Source organism: Notothenia rossii (genome assembly GCF_949606895.1).
Source record: "Notothenia rossii genome assembly, chromosome: 2".
Classification (NCBI taxonomy): Eukaryota; Metazoa; Chordata; class Actinopteri; order Perciformes; family Nototheniidae; genus Notothenia; species Notothenia rossii.
Genome location: NC_136904.1, coordinates 80,125,080 through 80,147,253, shown reverse-complemented (window position 1 = coordinate 80,147,253; position 22,174 = coordinate 80,125,080). Strand labels below are relative to the sequence as shown.

Genomic DNA, 22,174 nt, shown 5'->3' with positions numbered 1-22,174 from the left:
ATTTCCCCCTTCCAACAGACTTTTTGTGGATGTGCTTTGAAACTGCACTCTGTGAACAGCTTGCTCTTTGAGAAATTTCTTTTTGTGTCTTACCCTCCTGATGGAGGGTGTCAATGACGGTCCTCTGGACAGCAGTCAGATCAGCAGTCTTCCCCATACTTGTGATTTAGTTTACTGAACCAAGCTGAGTGTTTTTCAAGGCTCAGGAAACCCTTGCAGGTGTTTCGAGTTAATTAGACGATTCATGTGATTCGTTGAACACCCTACTAGTATACTTTTTCATGATATTCTAATATTTAGAGATAGGATATTTGAGTTTTCTTAAGCTGTATGCCATAATCAGCAATATTAAAATAATAAAAGGCTTGCAATATTTCAGTTGATTTGTAATGAATCCAGAATGTATGACATTTTTGTTTTTTTAATTGCATTACAGAAAATAAAGAACTTTATCACAATATTCTAATTTTCTGAGACAGTCCTGTATATACACTAAGCACCCCCTCTGTCTTTACATACAGGAAGTGTTAACACATGGATGTTTGTTGTGTTACAGTGTTGCGTCTCCTGAAGGAGGGAGCAGACCCCAACACTCCCATCTCTTCTGGCGGATCTTTGCTACACCTGGTAACACACACCAAAACAAATACAGACTAAAAATCACAGTTTTGTGCACTTTTAATGCAATTACAGCTAATCAAGTCAATTGTATTATTTTAAAAATCACCCCCTGTCAAGATTAAGTAATATTAATAAAATATTTTTACAATAAATGTTTACTTTGTTTAGAGATATTAATAAATAGTGTGATATAGTTATTTAAATGCCTAATAAATCATACTTTAATTACAATACACCTTTATTTGTATTACACAGGAGATGCTTTTCTTTCCCCTGCTATATATATCATATAGACATCATCAGTAGGCCATCCCTACTTCCTAATTATTATTTTTTATTCTTTCAAAGTGATTTATGACATATCTTTTTTAATAATTGTAAAACTAGAAAACATGCATTAATTAAAAAATGTTGCAGCAAAAACTGAGGCTGTTTTTAAGTCCCAATAACTGTTCTCCATGCCTTTTATCACTTAGCATTTTACCCCTGTAGCAATACAAGTGTGAAGTTGTTAAAATTGTTGTACAATAGATTTTTTCCATTATTATGCAGTGAACCACTCATGTGCACTGTTTATTGTTAGCAGTGCTTCAGGAAATGTACATATTTGAAAAGTAATTATAATGCCATCCGCTGTGCTTTCATCCTGCAGTGTGCTCGCCATGACAACGTGTTTGCGGCAGAAGTTCTGATTGAGCGAGGCCTGAACGTGAACCTGCAGGACGAAGACCTGTGGACCGCCCTGCACGTGGCGTGTGTGTGCGACCATGCAGACGTGGTGCTGCTCCTGCTCCTGGTAAGACACACACATGCAAACATGAACACCTGGTATATTGGGCGAACAATAACAACCATTTGCACGCATCAACGGACAAACATTTTGTAATTGAGTTATTTTCTCGCTATTCCAAGAGTCTCCGCTACAAATTAGATCAGTGCCATTGGCCGCGTTTACATTTCGTCAACTAGAAATGTATTTTCAAGTTGAGCCTTTTGGATTAATGAGGGTCTGAAACACGACTTTCTATTCTCTCACAAACCCAGCTGAATAACAGAGGATGAGAACATTTATTATGTGGGCATTAGCATGATATCAAAGGGAGAGCCTGCTCTGCGGAGGATGTTCCCAGCTCCTGTCGGGTCTGTCTTGACAGAGCTGCGGTCGTACTGATTAGGTCCATGACGAGAGCGGGGCCAGCTGCAGGGGAGGGGGTGCACCTCCAGCCGAGTCACTCAGTGGGCTGGTTCTGTTCTGCTGGTGCTGATTAGACCCAGGGAGGGTTCACTGTATCCAGTACAGGCTGGTTCTGCTGATTGGGTCCTGAGTGATTGCTTGCTGTTTGTCTGCGGGGCAGGAAGGAGACGTCCCTGAGAGGAATGGATGTTTGAAGATCTGCCAGGGCAAAATGGATCTGTCAGTCTGTATGACGGCCGCTTCATGTGTATGTTTGTGTATTTGCATGTATTTAATTTCCTTCAAAGCAAAGACTTATGCAGGCGGCCTAGCTTGTATAGGAGGCTGTGCTATAGATACGCCAAATGCAATTTATGCAGTGAGTTATGCTTTCATGATACGCAATACCACGGGTGAGAGGGAGGGAGATTTAATTCTGGGGCCTTGGAGGCAGTATCGAAATGTCTCCCATACACTACCAAGTCAGAACCAGTTCCTGATAAATGAGGTCATAGTTGTTTACTGTTGGAAGAGAGCCGGCAGTAAAGAAAAAAGGGTTAGAAAATCTGTAAGAAAAATAGGAAATCAGATTTAACACTGTGAAAAGTTCAAACATTTTCCACGCTTACTCTGAAGCAACACCAACACATATCTTCAGCTTTCACAGCTTGAAGGCCCTTTGATACACTGCGCTTATTTATTGGACTGTGTGCATGTGAATATGCCCTTGTGCGTGTCTCTGCGGTTGTGAGTGGACTAGCCAAGTAAGACATTTAGAAAGGTATACATTTTCCATAAGGATGCACAATATTATCGACTTATTTTTGTCGAAAATAAGCCCTTGAATTTCTTTCCTGGTGCCATCGGAGGGAAACCCCAATGCTCTTCCTGTCTAACGGTAAAAATAGCTTCAGTCAAGCAATATTTCCGATAGAGATGCAGTATCCCTTTTCTTCTATTTATTCATTTTGACAACCATCTTCTCCGCGAACCGTGCCAGTGCTCAGTCAATCATTTGGTACTCGAGCTGCAGCCTTATCAGAATTGTAAGTGTAGGATCTTCCCTCTGAATAAAGCAGGTTTATTTTTTAATGGGAAGTGGAATCGTGGTCTCGCCAGAGGAGCTTGACTGGCAGCTTTATCTTTGATTGGCAATATGTAATAATCTGTTGTGTCCTCCTCCTCCATCTCTTCCTGTGCTTCCCTCCCCTAGTCCTCTGTCTCTATGTCCTTGATTTCCTGTCTCCAGTTCCAGGGAGTTTTTTTCTTTTTGCTGACTGAGATGTTACCAAGCTTTTCTCGTGAGTAAAGGAGGAGGGGTTGATTAGAAGTCATTGTGGCACAGCGTCCGGATTGGCAGAAATGTTCATTCTCTTATCTCCTGCCTCCAAACAGCAGGGGAGGAAGTAAGCCATTTGTAAACTGTCTCATTCCCACTCCATTTCTAAATACACTGCTAAAGCTACTCCGAGCTCCAGCTCTAGTTAATGTTGGTCATTGAGAACCTGCCAGGATTAACGGACTATTCAGAATAGAAAAACATGACTGGGTGTGTAGGCTTTATGAATGATTCCAATAAAGTATTACATTGTTAATGTCATATTCAATGGGGAATACTGTCTGATTAACTAACAAAACCCGATAGACCTTCACATTTTCATGAAGATTTCAATGTAGTAGGACTTGGCTCATACATATGCATTAGAAAGCATCAACAGCGCCTCACAATCTCCATGTGCTACATTTTAGCTTGACCTTTTATTCAAAGCCACGGCCCACAAGATACTTATCAAGTCTTACTTCTCAATTAGAAATTCCTCATGTGCTATCTTGTGAAACGCTGAACTGAAAAGATGTGGTCAGTGATTAGACCTAATCACAGACTGGCCCTACTTCTGATTAAGTGTCTCCTTGAGAGGAACTACACAGTGTTGGAAATATGGACTCTTGGAGAGCATAATAATGAGGCTCTGAAACTTTTTGCCACTTCAACTGAGGACTTTCTGAGGATTTTTTGTTTTTATTCATAGCAATTCTCTTTCGTCCTCTTCTGTCATATCTTTCAGTCCCTAGACTTTAGCCAGGGAAGATGTAGCAATCATTTGATCCCTGGGAGACAGGTTCTTCTCCAAATGTTATTTCTCATCGTACTGCTAAAAACCCAACAGGGTTACAGTTGTAGTCGAAGTGACCCACTTTCATGGCTTGTAAATGACGAATTTAAAACTCCTGAACTCTGAGTCCTTTGAAGTCATATTATTAACAGTAAGCCCCCGGCTGCATCGAGCTCCACATCCCACCAGTTGAATTTGGTGGATTTCTTGCTGATAATGTAGCCCTCCCTCCTCCGAACATGACTTCATTAAGCAATTGTTGCACACCACTATTCTCTTTGCTCTGTGATCTGCTTTAATTGTAGTCCCAGAACTTTGAAGTCCAAACATTTTTTGGATTTCTATGTATTTGTGCTTAATGAAGTCTATATTTCAATTCAAATAAAGACTTTTTCAACCGACTCTTGGTTAGATATATTGAAATAAATGTATTTATCTTAAAACATTTGAGGAAATCTGTAATGTTGTTGTGAAGATTTGTCCTCTGTTTTATGTTTGTTAACATGACAGTAGGTTGTGTTATCCTTGCATTTAGATTCCTCCTCAAGTCAATGTGCAATCACAACAGAAAGCACTGACACATGCCATGTGGTGATTTAGAAAAAAAGTGTGATCATTACAGTTTTGTTTACAACACATTTAAAAACAGCAGTGTGGCAGGCCACAGCTGAAATGATGTTGACAATCCTCAATTGCTTCTGATACATTTATTTGTTGCAGCTCTTTGTGCGTTGGTGTTCGGATCAGGGGGTCACAGGTTCAAACCCACTGCAGTCAGCATGTCGTTTTGTCCCTGAGACACTTCACCCCAAATTGCTCCTGTGAGGATTGCTCACAGTATTGAGTATGTAAGTCGCTTTGGATAAAAGCATCTAACAAGTGACATGTAATGTGATTTTAGATAGGAGAGACTAATAATAGTGTGTATGGATAGAGTGTATCCCTGCGTCGGATGCTCTCCACTGGGCTGTGACAGTGTGACTCCCCCTGGGAAAGCTTTCAGTGCTTATCTGCTGGTTGTTATTGATTCTGTAACAGTCACTACCCCTAACAACTGCCATCATGAACCACGGACAGCGTAATATAAACAGATTTCCATTTCTGCCACAGCCGGGGTGGATTTATCAAAATGTGTCAAGGAGCGTGTCGGGGTCAGAAGTCAACTTGTTAACCCCTCGCAGCCTGTGAGGCCAGACAGCACCAACTCGTTTATACCCGTCAGCTCATATCATGTGAGCTCAGACACATTATTAATGTGTCTGTATCAATGGCCCACACATCACACTTACTTCACCAGAATCTGCTTGTTTTGGACATAAAAGGAAATTCAGAATATCTGTTTATGTTGTGACTGATAGTTATTGTTATCAAAGTGTGTAAAACTACTCTAGGCTTAAGAAGGCAAGTGTAGCAATTTCAGTTTAGAAGTTAGCACGTGGCTCATGATTGTATTCAAAGTATTGAAAGGTCCCCAGTATAACTATATATGCATTTTATCCTGTTTTTTCCCCCCTAGATTTAGAAAATAAAATGATTTTTTGTATAGCTTTGCTCACAGCCAGTCACCCCAAGTGTTCATGGATTAACGCAACCATTGTTTGACCTTCTAATGCAGCAGCTACAACCCTAAAAGTGTGTGGTGTGGTAAAGTCAAGTGCGGTGTATTTCACGGAGTAAAAATAATTTGCATGTAACGTGCCTACATTCTTCTATTCTAATGATGGTTGAAATGATGTTAAAGAAAATGTATCAAAAGGAGTAATCTGTTGGTATTGGTATTGCTTTAAAGATACTGGTAACAAAAATGTAACAACAAATGTTCTCTCTCTGCCCTATGTCTGACCGAAAGGGAAAGACATGTCTTTCTGTCAGCTGATAGCTTTATATAGCCAGACCCCTATTGACTTTTACTGGAGCTTGAAGTGAATTGTCTGGGTTAGTGCACCCCTTTACACACACACACACACACACACACACACACACACACACACACACACACACACACACACACACACACACACACACACACACACACACACACACACACACACACACACACACACACACACACACACACACACACACACACACACACACACACACACACACACACACACACACACACACACACACACACACAATAACACATGTTGACCATAGACTTTATAGGAAGATGTTAACTGAGGCTACCAGAGAGCTGTCAGGTTTATAGATGGAGCAGTCCAAATGTGTCATTTTAAGAAAAATGTGGGGATGGTGTGTGTGTGTGGGAGGGGGGGGGGGTAGAGGTGGGTGGAGGGGTTGATAATTATTTGCCCTCTCTCTGACTCACTCACTCACTCATCTCTCCTGCTCTTCAAGCTGTGCTTCATGAAGCGATAAGGTTTTTCTTGTTTGTGAATAGTCACGAAGCAGCAGCTGATATTTTGTAATGTTAATTAATTCCCTTTGTTAACCCCTAACTAACCCTTATTACTGAGTGAACACAGCTCCCAGTAGACCACACAGAGGGTGGTGCAGTGCACAATGAAACTGCAAAGCTCACCAGAACAAATCCTCTGATAACTGGAATCAACTGCATTGTGCTGCCTTTATTAAAGTGTAATTGCTCAGGATTTCTTAGATGACATTGTTTTCCTCTGAATATCCGCACAACTTTTTTGTAATTAGCAGAATCAGCAGTCGTCTTATTTATATAAATTAAAAATGGCCAATTTCTTCTCATTTGTTCCTGTCCCCAACCCTTCCCTCTCTTTCTGCTTGAGGACCAGGTCATAAATCTCTTTGCCACGCTCCAACTCGGTCGTTAGAATTCTATTAGCTGTAAATATTCAATAAGGATCCTCACTTAGAGTCCCCTGTCCCTGTTATCAGACCTGGTCCAGCTACGATCGTTACACTGGCTTGTCTTTTATGTTTAAGTCAAACAACAAGAAGCAATTTACGTCTGGATGCTGACAATTGCCTCTTGGAAAGATGTACTTCTAGTTCCCAACCCAAGAGGGGATGATAAAAGTGAAAAGGACAGAATGTAAGTCCAGGAGTACATTGTGAATATCTTGGACACATTTCTGCTCTACTGGTGAAGCATTGCAACATTTTTACAAATAATAATGCAGTTGAGTTCCTCCAAAGAAAGGCAATCAATCATAGCCATATTGTGACAAACGACTGTGCTGTTGTCAGAGTAACAGTCATTGCCCGAGGGAAGGCCTACCATGTTATCTCATACTTTAACAGTAAATGCTGTGGCAGGCTCCTTGTTGAGTAAATACACATTAATCATGTCACACACTCACCCCGATGAACCAGGTAACGCTAACCAGCGCCCTCGCTCTTCACCGCCCCAACCCCCCGGGCCGTTTTTTAATGAGTTCTTTAATTCACTGTATTGTTTGTTAATGTCTCCATGGTTCTCCTCAGGTATACGCCTTTGGGAAGCCAAGATAATTGTGCCCACTTCATCATTGATTCGAGTCTGATGAATGACCCCGACCAACACTCAGTTTATTTGTGTCTTCTCTGCCTTTTTTCTGCCGTGCACGTTGAAGTCCGGGGTGAATGTGCTGCTGCAGGATGTCAACGGAAACATTCCTCTTGACTACGCATCCGAAGGAACTGAGACCAGCTACATCCTCCGAAAACACCTGGAGGAAAATGGTATAACTCAACCGTTATTTGTTTTTGTGTTCCATGCATGTTATCGTCCCCCTTTCAAATAGAGACAAAATAGCAATAGTATTCATTAAGGAAGCCAAGGGATAATTTAAATAGCTGATAAGTCATGCTCACAGGTAACCGGGAGGTGTTTTGTGTGTGTGTTTGTGTGTGAAGGTGAAGTATACCCACAGGCGTAATGATGGTGGGTTGCGATTGGGGCTCTTGTCTCCCACAGAGAAAGTAGAAGGTCAACACAGGAGAGGCGACTCCATGAGATGCAGGTTGGAGGCACACAGGGACAAACGTATTGGGACCAGAGATGGTGACAGAGGGGGAGGCAGGGCAGAATGCTAGAGAAATACAGAGAGACAGAGAAAAAGGGGAACAGGAATCATGCTGACAAAGCTAGACGGAAACAGATATAGACACTGATGGAGGGTCTCCCCTCATCCATCTGCCATTGGCCACAAGTTCACATGACAAATGCCAGCTTCTGACTGCAGACAGCTAACTCATCAAAGCTCCGACCACACATACACACCCACACCCACACACCCAGTTTCACTTTCTGACTCCCAAAGCACTTAATTTTGTGAGACTGTTCTCTGCCTCTGTCTGCCCAACCCCATGGTGCTCTCCCTCCCGCCTAGTTTCAGTTCCCATGATACCCCCCCCATCGCACTGGGCTTTGCCACCATGAAACACGCATAGGCTCACCCTGTTCTGTTGCTATAGCAACTTGGTTTTACAGTTTCCATTCCCACTTAGTGTGTGTGTTTGTGGGAAAAAGACAAACTCTATATTTGTCTCCACACCAGTAAGAAGTAGAAATGTTGTTTTCCTACTTGTTGCCATAGCTCAAGTCTTTTGTCTTTTTGTTGACAACGTTTTTTCTCAATGTATTGACACAGTATAGAACAAGAACTTTCTTCTTATGTGAATGTCTCCATGAGCATGTCTTAAAAAGCTTCACATCCAGTGGCTCTCATTTGTTTACAAAGACAAACTCATTGATTAGCTAAATCCAGCCAGTCTACTCTGAAAAGTCCCATTAGTTAGTTCCCTGGGGCTAAACTATAGATTGATTGAAAATCAATTCCTGCTATTACCGCATCCAAAGTCCGGTCCAGTGTGTGTATGTGGTTTGTTGGCAGTGCATTGATCTCCATAGTTTTTGGATAGACCTTGTGTCAGCTAAATGGCCTTGAACCAGTGAGATTAGTGACTGAAGCCCTGTATTGATCATCTCCTGATTTCTTTTTATTGATTTGTCATCAACATAAGGATCACTTATAGCCATCTTTTAATCCGCCAGGAGGATAACTGTGTTATGCAGTTTTTAATGTGTTCACACGGATGCTACATAAACAGCCAACATCCTCCCTAAAATGTGATTCTGTAGTTGTGTTGTAATACAGTTTGACCCTGTATGACCACTATCAGATAAAGTCGTTCGGAAGTAAAATTCTGTTGAAAAATAAAGTTCTGCATAAAACTGGGTCATATTTATATGCAAAATGTGTCGGACCCCTTTACCTAAATGCAACCCATCCCTAGATATTGCGAAAGCCAGCAAACTAACCTGTGAATGAGGTTAAAAGGATGTGTTGGACAGTTTGGGAAATATGCATTATTGCCTTCTTGTTTAGAGTTAGATAGATAAGACACATAACAGAACATTTTCTTTGAAGTCAAGCTAGCTGTTTGACTGGGTCCCAGTTGCTATGCTGGAAGCCAATGAAATGCCTTTCTGTTGCTACACTAAACGTCCCCTGACTAGAGAGTCTTTAACACAAAGATATGAGAGTACTTACTCTAACATGTGTCTCTATTATATTTTTAGGTGTGGATGTGTCATCCATGCATGCAATGAAGATGCAGAGACCAAGCACAATGCTGTCTGATGTGAGACAGCTTGTAGCCAAGGGGGAAAGCATCAACCAGCCCAATGATGACGGGGTCACTCTGGTGAGTAAGATCACATGGTGTCAGGGTGTGTGAGTTGACCCCTTTGTGTCTCTATTCCCCTGGTTTTGGATTATTGTCTTCCTTGAAGTTTTTTTAATAGATACTGTAGCTTCAAATTTTTGCTCTCATAACTTTATCATTCCTTCTTTCTTTCTCTCTCTCCCTGAAGATCCACATAGCGTCCGCCAGTGGTTATAGAGAAGTGGTTTCTGTGTTGTTGGAGAGCGGGGCGGACCCTCATCCTGCTGACAACAACTTCTGGACCCCTCTTCACCTGGCTGCTAAATATGGACAGGTAACTCACAGCTGCTCAACAAATTGTCAAAATGCTTTTAATGAAGTAGTTTCCTAATTTAACCTCCTGTAGCTGAATTGATCGGATGTGATGAAGTCATTAATGAAATAACGAGGAGATTATTGACGGATTGATTGTTCCTCCGAGGCAGTTGCCCCCGGTTACCCTGCACACACTCTGATAAACTTCTCTTTTTGGGCTTACAGCGTTTTATATGAGCAGTTTAATGGTCTCTCTTAGTGGAAAGGAGATTGATTTCTAGACGGGGCGGAGGAGAGCTTTTGGAGCAGTGAGATCTGGGGGTTTGGAAGGGTTCCAACTATGAAGGAGAGGAAGTGATCACGTTCACATCTTGCTGACCCAACTGGATATTTAATTACATTTCTGTGCTGTGGCTGCTGACAAAGAGAATGTATTTAGTTCTTTGGTTCATCTACCCCGAAGCCATGTTTTTTCCCCCCTACTAGAGTGGGTTTTGAACATTCTTGCTACTCTTTTAGCTCGCTGCTTTTTTCTGTTTCATTCATGCAGATCTGCTTCCTTTTTTATTCCTCTCGCACAATCCTTCATCCATTTGTTGGATGAAATAATAATCAGTATTCAGTCAATATAGATGTACAATCTTCAAAATGGACTTATAACCTTCTTGTGTCTTTGTTTTTAGACTTTCTGCATACTCAATTACTCTGTGTGAGTGTGAGTAATATGTAAGTGCATCTGACTGAAGAGTGGCAGTCTAGAGAATCGATTGGCTGGCCTTACAGTGCTAAATCACCTCAGCCATCAGCTCTTTACTGGTGCCAGTGCTCTGCCTCATGCATACCAACTACTCCCTGGGCCTTCTTAACTCTCACTTCCTGTCACCGTTCCCTTATACTGACAGTGACACGTCAGTAATGTAGGACAGTGCGGGTTTAAGATGTGTGTATATATGCTGCAAACTAGCAGAAGCTGAATGTTGCCTGGAAACACTTGCTGGCAACTGTAACACTAGCTGGTATGTTAAACCCAAAGACCCCCTTCTGCAATGTGCCGTACGTACTACACTCACCCTTTAAGAAGATACATGACCCTATTACTGCAGTTAATTAAGCTTCCTTCTCCTGGTCTTGTGATAAGTTGGACCCTCGCTTGGCGCCCTCGGTGTAAGTCGAGGCTTTTCAAGATGTGTTCTCTTGAGGAAAGGATTTTAAATAGTTTTGTGAGTGGATTCTTTAACAAAAATGACAGGATGTTTAAATACAGCCCTACTGGGATAGGATTAGTCCTTTCAGTTTTATAATGAGGTACATGTGAAACCTAGGGAAATAAAGCAGACTCCCTGAATCTGTGTACATTTCAAAAGTACCTTAAGCTCAAGATTTATGTTCAGCTCTGACAAAAAATATTAAAAGAGTATTTGGGCTCAAGCCAAAAATGGCTCTGTCTTTTTAAATCTACATCCACTCTGAGTTTGCTCCGTCCCCCGCTAATCTCAATGTGATGACCTTTTCCCGATCCTCCCGACCCATTAGAGAGTTCAGATATTGTGGTGCCACTGACGTGTGCTCAGTATTTATAGGGTGTGAGTGCAGCTGGCAGTTTGTGGGCACTACAGATGCTGCAGACTCAGTAGAACTAAACAGCTGTCGACGTGGGTCACTCTGCTGAATGTGCTGAGTCATTCTCTTCTGCACTGCAGTCGATTTACTCTGCCATGGTAAAAATAAGTTCTCCTGTTTTTTAATACTCCACCAGAGCCACAGAGGGCATTTGTTAATTATTTATTTATTTTGCTGTTAATACTGCCCATGTTTTATACAATGTTCTTGATGCGAGTGAATTCCCCTTTACGGTTTTACAATGTTGAATTTGAAAGCAGTATTTTACTGAAGCATCTGCTAATCCTTTTGAATGCAATGAAATGCAGAGAAACCATAAGTATAGCTTTAGGTTAGTTATGCCAGCTTAGTTTACTTGGTTCAAACGAAATAATATGGTTACTTTCTGTTTATCGTACTCAATGCACATGTTAAGTTCAGAGAAGTGGATTGTGTGTATGTGTTTGTTCTGATATACAACCTCAATGGAACATCGTCAGTCTTTCAGTGCTTCCTCAGTGTGTGTTTTATTGCAACCGAGTGAAGTAATGAAAACTGGACAGTAGGGGGTTTATTCTTTTCCCAGAATTTGCGCTTGTAAAGTTGCAGCTTGTGTTTAATTATTATCCACTGTTTTATTTTTCAAACAATTCATTTCTATGTATTCCCTAAATTACCATACAAATCAGTATGACCGATCAAAGCATCACCCTTCCTGTATTCTATGCTTGGGGCAGAGAGAGAGAAAGTAATGAGAGGGGAAGGAGAACATGTCTGACAGCGAGACTGAGAGCATGTGTGAGCTAAGACTAAAAGAAAATCCTAGAAGAACAATAGGACAGAGGTGACAGCCATCACATGTCACTGAGTGTAAATGAGGGAAGCCTATAGGGCTCTTCCACTGTGATATGTGTTGGAAGATACACTCATTATTAAAGGATCTCTCCTGTCGGGAGCGACACTTGTATAAGCCTGTCACGTGTGACATACTCTGACTGTTTATGCCATCTGCTCACTGTTTAAATTCTAGGTCTGTGATATAGTATATCCCACATTTACATATACAGCAGTGTCTGTTCTGACAATCCCATTGCTTGGCCTCCAGTATCACCGCTCATCCGAATAACTTCACACTCAACACTGTGCTTCTTTGGGTCCTTCACATGCCATGACATAATTGCATCTACCAGCCATGATAAAGTATTTGTGTGCAAAAGCTCACATGATCATCGACGCAGACCTAGCTGTACCCAGCATGCCGTTTGGTGGTGTAACAGTTCAAAATGATCTCTCTTAACACACTTCACTGTTTACATAATAAATGAATGTGTCCCATAGGCCTCAAGAGCTTGTACTTAACATTACACGTGCGTCTTCAGCAGCACACCTGCTAAGTGTGAAGTTGAATGGATGCACGGTTGATGTAAAGACAGAAATGCATACATACATTCCTTCCATTTTAAGTTGATACATCTGTGCTGTAGCAATAAATGTGGGAATAACATTTGCATCTTCTATAACCACATGAAATCTGCTATCAAATGTTTTTTCTCCTTGTGCTGATGGTCTGAAAGATGCAGAAAATAGTGCCCTTGAAATGCTCTGTTTTTCTCAGATCTAATGAAAATGGATGTTGGTGTTTCTCCCATCTCTTACAGACAAGCATCGTTAGCCAGCTCCTGAGGCACAGAGCAAACCCGACTCTGTTGAACTGCAACCAAGACAAGCCCTCAGGTAACATATCGAGGCATGGACACAGATATACACATGTTTGTGTGCACGCACAATTATTGCTGTTGCAATGGGCAAATGAGTTTTAGCAAGCAAAAGTTAATTAGGCTAGGAAGCCAAGTAATGGATTTTGACTTATTCACACACACACACACACACACACACACACACACACACACACACACACACACACACACACACACACACACACACACACACACACACACACACACACACACACACACACACACACACACACACACACACACACACACACACACACAGTGAATGATGCTACGCCATCATCAGTCTCTTCTAAGCTCATGTGTGCTCATCTGTATCTGCAAGAACTCATTTATCAATTAAAGAGATCACCAACATCTTACTGAAGCCTGTCAAACACACATCAAAAGAGGCTTGTATATTGATTTGCTAATGGGCATAAATGTATCGTATTTTTATCGAGGGGGATTATCAATGCAGGGTTTTCTTATAATGAAAGCTTACAGGATCAACAGAGGAGATTTGACTAAAGACATGTTGCACACATTCAAAAAGGGGCTAATGTATGTGGATCCTGAATTGCCTAGTAGGCTCTACACTTCACATCTAATTGATGATTAATTATTTAAACTGCGTAGATACTGTTACCATCTCAAAACATAAGCATAGTCTTACTGTAGCAGTACAGTATTTCATCCTGCCCTAATACCTGAACAAATATGTAACATACCCTGAACTATTTTATTTTGATCTCCAACACTGCCACGGAGAAATGTCTTGCTCCTCTCGCAAAACTATCTATAATTGATAAAGAGCAGGAAGATGGAAACTGAGGGATGACTAATGCAGTTTTCTGCTTTGATTCACTGTAGGAAAATCTGATGTTTTTAAAATCACATAAATCCTACAAGTAAAATGTGTATGTACATGTAATAGAGGTTACACACGTGGGATGTCGCTAGTGTAGGCTGATAAGTCCTAATCTCGTGTTCTGCTGGCATGCACACATTCCTGCCAGCTGGCGAGGCTGGTACAACTTTCAGGACATTAGGGCCTTAAAGATGCACGCATTGCATTTTGAAAAGGACCACTGACTAGAAACATAAATGTGCGTGTTAACAGGACTCTGAATGCTGTTGTATGTAGCGGTAAATGTAAGCGTGTATTCCCGTGAAGGTGATGAAACGTGTCGTATAAAGGTTATTTGCTTCTATCCATTGTGGCCTAGAATATCATTGCTGCCTCAAACGATTTACTCCCATGGCTTCATCACACCCCTGAATGCCTCACTCCGGCCTTAATCAATAGCCTCTTCTCGCGTGTAGGCTTAGAAAAGATGTGAGACAAGCCCTGAGAGACAGAGACAATCCCCCTCTTTCTCACTCGGAGCCCCACACCCCCTCCCTCAGCATCAACATGACGAAAGAGATCCGGAGAAAGAGATGGGAGTCTAGGGGGTTGTCAGTCACACAGAAATAAATAGACAGGATGAAGCCGCTCCCCTCCCTCGTGCCCTGTTAGACCTCATTACAGACAGGGGGGGGTCTTATTTCCCCCTTCTTCTTAAGCACAGTTGGATTGATCCACAGTGGGGTTCACATTCTGCATCAGAGCAGGCTCATCCTCATTGATTTTTAAGGAGCATTTGTATGGTGAACATGTGAGCCGAAAGGCATGTGTCCTCACCAGTTACACAGAAACATCCAACATTCTGAAGTTCTTGTCAATGTCAAATTAAACTTGTTTCTGTAAAGTTCCAATTTCATAACAAATTGTTGTATTGATGAGCCTGTCTTGTGTCATCTCACCAGATATTTCCGCGTCAGAGCCCATAGCTGACATGCTGCTGAATGCAGAGGAGAGCTGGCTGCAGAGACTAAAGGACCCCTCCGCCCCCCTACCCTCCACTGATCAACGCTATGATGGCGGTTCACACGACCTCAACACTCCTGTCAAGAACTTGTGAGTGAACAGTTTCCTGGGCACAGTGGTTCACTTACGGTTATTTCACAGATTGTCAATCCGGTTTTTTCCCCCCCATTTATCTATCATCCTTTGTCTGCTTCCTTTTCCTCCACCTTCTGTCTTTGCCAGGAACCCCCTGAGTCTCTCTATCTCTAAGCGGGACAGTATGCTGGAGAAGTGTGCCATGTTCAGAGAGGCAGGTGGAGCACTGAGCCGACAGCCCTCACAGGACAATGGCCTAGATGGCCCCTTTAGCTCCGGTGCCAGCAAACTGGAGCAGGTACCTTGTCTTTTTAAGCTTCGTAAAAATATCAGCTTTGTGACAAATTGCAGTTTTGATTCAGCTCAGCAGTGATAATTGAGAAGTAATCAAGTATGTAGTAGTTAAGCAATGTGCTATCTCTGCAATAGTGTGCATTTGAGACCCAAGAGCAGTGTAGACAAAGAAAAGAAAGTAAATAAATAAACCAGTGCAGAGTGTGATTTGAACAATGAGTTTAAATCTCTGTGGGCTACAGTTGAATATGACTGTAGATCACTGTCTGGGACTTTGAATGTTTCATTTAAAATACTCAAGCTGCTGATTTACATTTTCACCTTGCATTTCCCTTAGGTGAAGCTGATGCCTCCAGCTCCCAATGACGACCTGGCCTCCCTCAGTGAGCTGACCGACAGCAGTCTGCTCTACGAGATGCAGAAGCGCTTTGGCAACGACCAAATCTACGTAAGACTCGACTGTCCTTGTGCCACTTAACAAGGAGGTCCCACTCAGCATTAACACACAGAACAGATAGAAATACAAACATTCACACACGCTCTCTCCGGCATAACTTGGCCACTTCAGCTGTTTATTTGTATAGGAGTGCTGTGTTGTTTACGGTCTGGGAATTTCAGAGTGTAATGTTTGGATCACATCACATGGTCTTTATACCCATGAGCACCTACTGCAGTGGCTTTCCCTCCAGCATATGTTTGTGGAGTGTACTTTGCTTCTGAAGTATAAGCACTGCACAACCGTGTGTCACACATGAGCTAACTCCTCTCATGAAGACCATCGTGCAGACAGTTCTAATTGTGAGTCCTTTTACTCCCAGTGACTGGGGGTGAGTCGTTTTTTTGAATGTAGCGAAATCTTTATAAGTCCAATGCGCCCTTTTAGGCTGACACACATACACACACACACACACACACACACACACACACACACACACACACACACACACACACACACACACACACACACACACACACACACACACACACACACACACATATACTTACTATGGGGACAATGGCTAAATCAATACCATCTATATCGACTGGAAAGATAAATCCATCACAATATTCAGGAGTTAAATGCCTTCATCTCCAACACATGGTCCATTTTCTATTCGTGTTTCCTGTCATTTTCTCCTTTCCTTTAAAATGGTGATGTAGCCCATACTCCTCCATGGGGACCGAGCTCTATAAAGACTGGAACCAGATCAATGTGGAGCCATCCCGTGCACTCTCTTCCCTGTGAAGAGGCAGTAATGGTCTGTTATTATAGGAACCCAGATGGGCGACAGACAGTAGGGTTAGCCACAGCAGGGGGACGACTGATAACGGGATGACAATAGGAGGCAGGAGATTGGTGGATGAAGAAAAGAGAAATGATTAGAATAATGAGGGCTGGATTTAAGGTGCAGTCCAAGGGGAATAGGTGAAAAGAAACGACAGAGTGCAGCTACCATGTGGACATAAGGCACATCTGATTGTACAGTATATATCTTCTGGCATGAAGATACACACATTGCATCGTTCTCATTATAATTATAAAATGTATGCAGTTTAGCAAATAATGGTTTTTCATGTAATGTTAAAAGATTCAGCTGATAAACAAATATAAATATACCCTTATATACTTTTATGAATTGTTTTACAGAACAGTTTACACATGTACATTTCTAGTTTCCTGTTTCCATTCAGTTTATATTTTATGTGTCTCTACTTTATCCCACTGCACTGTTTTATGTTTTCGATTCAGATTATGTTTGCTTGCAGGAATGTATTTTCTATACATATTTAATGAGCATTGTTGGAGGATGACTAAGACCTAAGATTTTTTTAAAAGCCCTTGAACCCTTTCTTAGAAATGATGTTCATGTTACAGAGTAAATGAATTCCTTTGCATTTCTGCACTTTTTCACCTTCTCGTTGCAATACCATAAAATATGACTTTATGTACACGATGGACGGTATTTAAAGAAAAAGGTGAACAAGCATAGATGTGATAAGGGACAGAAATAAGGGGGAAGGACAAAGGAGGTAGATGCTCAATATGTCCCCAGCAGGGTGGTCAGAAAGGGGGCTTTGCTGAGGGGGCTGCTGCCTTCTGCCAGGATAGAAGGACCACTAAACCCCTTGAGGAGAGGGCCAAGGAACTGGGGAAGGATATGACGGAAGACACTGTTTAATCTTTTCACATGATTTTCAATCATTCAACGTCTTCAGTTAATGTGGAAGTTTTACGTGTAAAAAAAGCAACACTTGTATCTTGACTTTCGCTCGGTGTCTGCAAGCAGAGGAAAATGTGTTCAAGTCATTAACCTTGAGCCCGCCGGGCCTGAGGACAGAGCAGCATGCTGCAGAATGTTAGCATGTCTGCGCTCTCCCAGGAGACACAGTGTTAGCTTTCAAACAGCCTCCAGGACTCTAACTGAGAAACAGGGGGTTAGCAGTTTAGTGGGAAGGGTCAGGAATTGGCAGTTGGTTATTTGATCTAAATGGCCTCAGGGTTTGTGTACGTCGCGTAGGAGGGCAGAGTTGGGGTTTTTTCCTGGAAAAAGGTCATTACTAAGTTTATCCTTGGAGGTCTCGTCCTGACCTTTCTTTGCCATGAGATTACCATATTCTTAAGGTAATACAGATTGTCACCACCATGAATACTAATGTAAAGGAAAGAGGGTGACAGCACTTATTCTCATTTCAGTGTTAGCTTCAGGCAATCTGTCCGTAATTAAAACACAGCTTCAACCTGTTTGTATGTCAAAACGGTCACGCTCGAAAGACAAAGGTTTTATATAATTGTATTCATGAGTAAAAAATCACTTAGGTGTGGGTTTTTTTCTTCCTTGTAGACTTACATTGGACACATCCTTCTGCTGGTCAATCCAAACAAAGAGCTGCCCATCTACTCCACCTTGGTAAGCATGCATTTCAATTACATCTATTCCACATAGGCTTAACATATATGCTGTGCTTTGCTCTCCTAATGTTTATTTTGCATTTAATAATAATAATAATAATAAATGGGATTTATATAGCGCTTTTCTAGACCCAAAGACGCTTTACATTACGAGTAAGGTCGACAAACAAAACAAGCACAAAAACACAAACAAAAACAAAACAAAAACATAAAAGCATTTCTATGTACTTTGATCCACGCTTAAAACACGTGGGTTTGATAGGTTATGCATTTTACATGTGCAATCGTACTATAAAGAAGGCGTGTTTGCTGCATAAGAAGCAGGTCATGAACAGATGAAATGGACCTTGTGGTTGATAAATAATGCAGCCTTCCTGTCAGTGATACACAGCACTAGGCTGACTCTGCATCAGCTGGGGCGAGAGATTCAGTTTAGCTAACACACACACACACACACACACACACACACACACACACACACACACACACACACACACACACACACACACACACACACACACACACACACACACACACACACACACACACACACTCTTTTACGTGTTTTGACTTTTAAAAACACTTTCTCTACTGGTTAAATACAGCATATTTTTTACTTTTACACATTTATTGTTTGTCAGCCATGTTAAACAGTGATTAACTCAGAAAGTGGAATTAATGCCAGCTGAGCCCCTTGCTCATGTGAGCCCAGAAGGGGTTTGATGGAGGAGACATCTTCTCCTGACATGACAGAATGAAGCCAGGCCCCCTCTGGCCGTCCCATTCCAGCCTCGGTCTGGACTCACTCCAGGCGTCCACACCCGATGGAGAGGACGTGTGGACGAGCAGGGAGGGGCCGGTGTGAGGAGGACATATGTCACAACATGTGTGACCTGCTGGCCGTCTGTCACCCCCTCTGTTCTGGTGGTCCACAGCCCATCCTCCATACCTTTTCCATTGCCAAATACAGCACTGTTTGGCTCACATCCTCTCTACTGGTTAAAGAAAGGGTGTCGTACAGTTATATCAGAGATTAGTATGGCAGACAATGGTGGGATTAACTTTCTGATACACTGACCGTGTTTCAACAAAAAGAAAGAGTCAATATCTGAGTGACATTCTATAAACCCTTCATTTGGTCAGAGACTTAGAATGAAAACATTGTTATAAAAACTGATTTTTAAGTCTGAAATAAAAGCTATTAACATTTCCAGTCAATAGTTCAGTCTAAATGTAAAGTCGGGTAGTGATATAATACAATTGTTTTTAAGACAAGAACAACATCAGTGTTTGAAACAAAAGAGATATGTTTCCAATAACAAACTAGACAGATAATCACATTTTGGCAATTGTTTAGCTACATTTTTATTATATATCAATAAACTGTTACCTTCCTAAACTATTAAGGAAGAGGAATTCCAGAAATGAGTCTGAATTCATCTTGGTCAGTTTAGGGTCAAATGACATGGCTGGACTGAGTAGTAAACCACACCTTCTTAGTGGTTTAGTGTCAGTGCTATAAAAATTCATATCCAGCATGGTCTCACTGTTTTCCTGAAACGTTATCCTCTCTGTTGCTCACCCTTGTGTGTGTGTATCCATGTAACATCAGGTTGTAATCTAATGTCTTAACTTACTTGTCTTTCTCTCTCAGGTGAGTCAGTTGTATCTGAGCTCCACGGGTCGTCTGTGCTCCTCTCTGCCGCCTCACATCTTCTCCTCAGCAGAGAGAGCGTACCACATGATGCTGCAGGAGAGACGCCCACAGTGTTTCATCTTGAGGTACACACTCAACTCCGTGCCTTCTGGATTATGAGGCAAAAAACCCAACAGAGGGAAATAATCGTGTGAATAATCGTGACGTTCAGCTGGCCACCTGTCTGGTCCACACCCCTCCACCTGTTTAACACTCCCTGAGAAACTAATAGCTCTCTGCCTGAGCTGAGCAGTGGACCTGTTCAATGTTCCCGCAGCGATGGAGGCTAGCTCGGAGTGTTGTAGCTTCTTGCCCTTTGTCCTCAGCTGGACGGAGGCAGCTTCCTGATTGCAATTAAATCCCGTTCCGGCTGTACAGTGACATTCCCGCTGAGTTGTATCCAATCTGGCAGAGAGTTAATGCGCCCTGGCCACAGGCTATCCATCTCACTCACACACACAAACAAACACACACACACACACACACCTGCTCGGACATGACACCGTGCCTTCCCACATACTGTATTTTATTCCTCCTTTTCTTGCTTCTCTTTCAAGCCCTCTGTTTCGCTCCATATTTCCTCAAACATGCACACACTAACACGTTTACAGGCAAGTTCATGATCCCCCAGGGCTAGTGCTCTAACAAAATGCCCTTGAAATCTAATAAAAAACTGTTAAATGAAAAGGCGGTGGAAAGCCCTTTGGACTTCGCACTCAGCAGGGCAGTTAGTAGGAAACATAGCAACAAACAGCGCACCACAGCACACTGCGGCCATTAGTGATGATTTCTGACCTACTGCAGCCATCTGCTAGGTGTTACACGCCAGTCTCAGCTCTCTGCGTGACGGTGAGTGTCGGAGCATGTACTGCGTTGGTACCTAATTTAATATCCACTCAATGACAAATTGAAAAAAGCCTCAACTGCCAGATAAGTTGTGGCAATAACAGCGTGTGGAAAGTGGTGATCAATGGAGCCCCGTTAGTTGTGTCAGAAAGACGGAATAGATGGTGATTTAGATGGGTGGGGGTCCCTGAATGGGTGATGTCAGCTAGGTGGAGACATTCAACTGAGATGTTGGTAACACCCTCATGACTAATGCATATCATCTATTCTTCTGAGACACATCTAGAGCAATGTAACTGACACAGATGCTTGGGTTTGTCCTTTTATTGTTGCTTAGTAGCAGCTTTTTCATTTGACTTTGTTTGCTTACCAATACTCTAGTCACTATCTATTCATTTAAGATAAAATTGTATGAGACACACATTTTTTCACAAGTTTTTGGAAATTTGAAATATCAATACAGGGGCAATTTGTGACATGTGGATTTGGTACCCCATCATTAACATTGGATCAGAAAGACTCTTTAATTGCCCGGGATGCACAGGAGGAATTATCTCTGCAAGCTAAACCGGTTTCACTGTTCAGTAATTGTTATAAAACTTTAATAAATGTGGAAACATGAATAACACCACCTCAGGCAGGAAGGACATTAAATTAGCAATGTTCTCTTTCTCTCTAGTGGTGAAAGTGGTTCTGGGAAAACGGAGGCCTTTAAGCACATAGTGAGACATCTGACAGCCCGCTCCAGCCCCAAAGGCTTTGCACTGGAGCCCAGAATGAAACACGTAAGTCTGTTCTCTATACTCTATTTATTTAACTCTTCTTGCAGTCATCAGGTCGGGTCCTGGAGGCTTATGGCTTACGAACATGTGATGCAATCTCAGTGTCTTGAATCATTTGTTGCTATAATGCCCTTGAGTCATTATTTTAGATGGCAAGAAGGTGAAATGTTCCAACGATAATCTTATAGTACAACTGTGTGCTGTTATTTCATTTCAAATTCCATGCCACTCACAATCATTCCTCAGTGAGAAACCCATGAATATTTGTGCACTCATCAAAGCCAGGCATATTTCACCCTATCTCCCGGATCTTATGTTTTACTCTGCTTATTGTTCCTTCATCATATCATGTCTTTGATACAAAATCAGATAGTGACAGTGCAAGTAAGGCAGGAGTCATGTAAATGTCTCCTGCTGTTCTTCTGTTGCCGTGCTGAGTACAAATAGACGTATAGATTACCACACAGAGTATGGGGCTTAACTGAAAGTCTTTTTTTCTCTGCTTGATAGCTCTTCATTCACCAAAGGCATCATTTGAGCATTCCAACTCTG

The 22,174-nt window shown here is 42.0% G+C and overlaps 1 protein-coding gene across 8 annotated transcripts in view; it reads left to right on the top strand.

Moving 5' to 3' along the window:
* The window catches only part of myo16 (myosin XVI), a 125,932-nt gene that overhangs the window by 37,040 nt on the left and 66,718 nt on the right, over nt 1-22,174 (top strand). For all 8 annotated transcript variants that reach the window (XR_013805757.1, XR_013805758.1, XM_079667284.1 and 5 more), the window contains 12 exons: nt 557-627; nt 1,274-1,417; nt 7,461-7,569; nt 9,413-9,537; nt 9,707-9,832; nt 13,071-13,146; nt 14,958-15,108; nt 15,241-15,391; nt 15,725-15,835; nt 18,231-18,296; nt 19,953-20,080; nt 21,520-21,625. Coding sequence is in view for 6 of the 8 variants with exons in the window: in XM_079667284.1 (XP_079523410.1) it covers nt 557-627; nt 1,274-1,417; nt 7,461-7,569; nt 9,413-9,537; nt 9,707-9,832; nt 13,071-13,146; nt 14,958-15,108; nt 15,241-15,391; nt 15,725-15,835; nt 18,231-18,296; nt 19,953-20,080; nt 21,520-21,625 (1,364 nt within the window). In the remaining 2 variants the exon portion in view is untranslated. The remainder of the gene's footprint in view (nt 1-556; nt 628-1,273; nt 1,418-7,460; nt 7,570-9,412; nt 9,538-9,706; nt 9,833-13,070; nt 13,147-14,957; nt 15,109-15,240; nt 15,392-15,724; nt 15,836-18,230; nt 18,297-19,952; nt 20,081-21,519; nt 21,626-22,174) is intronic.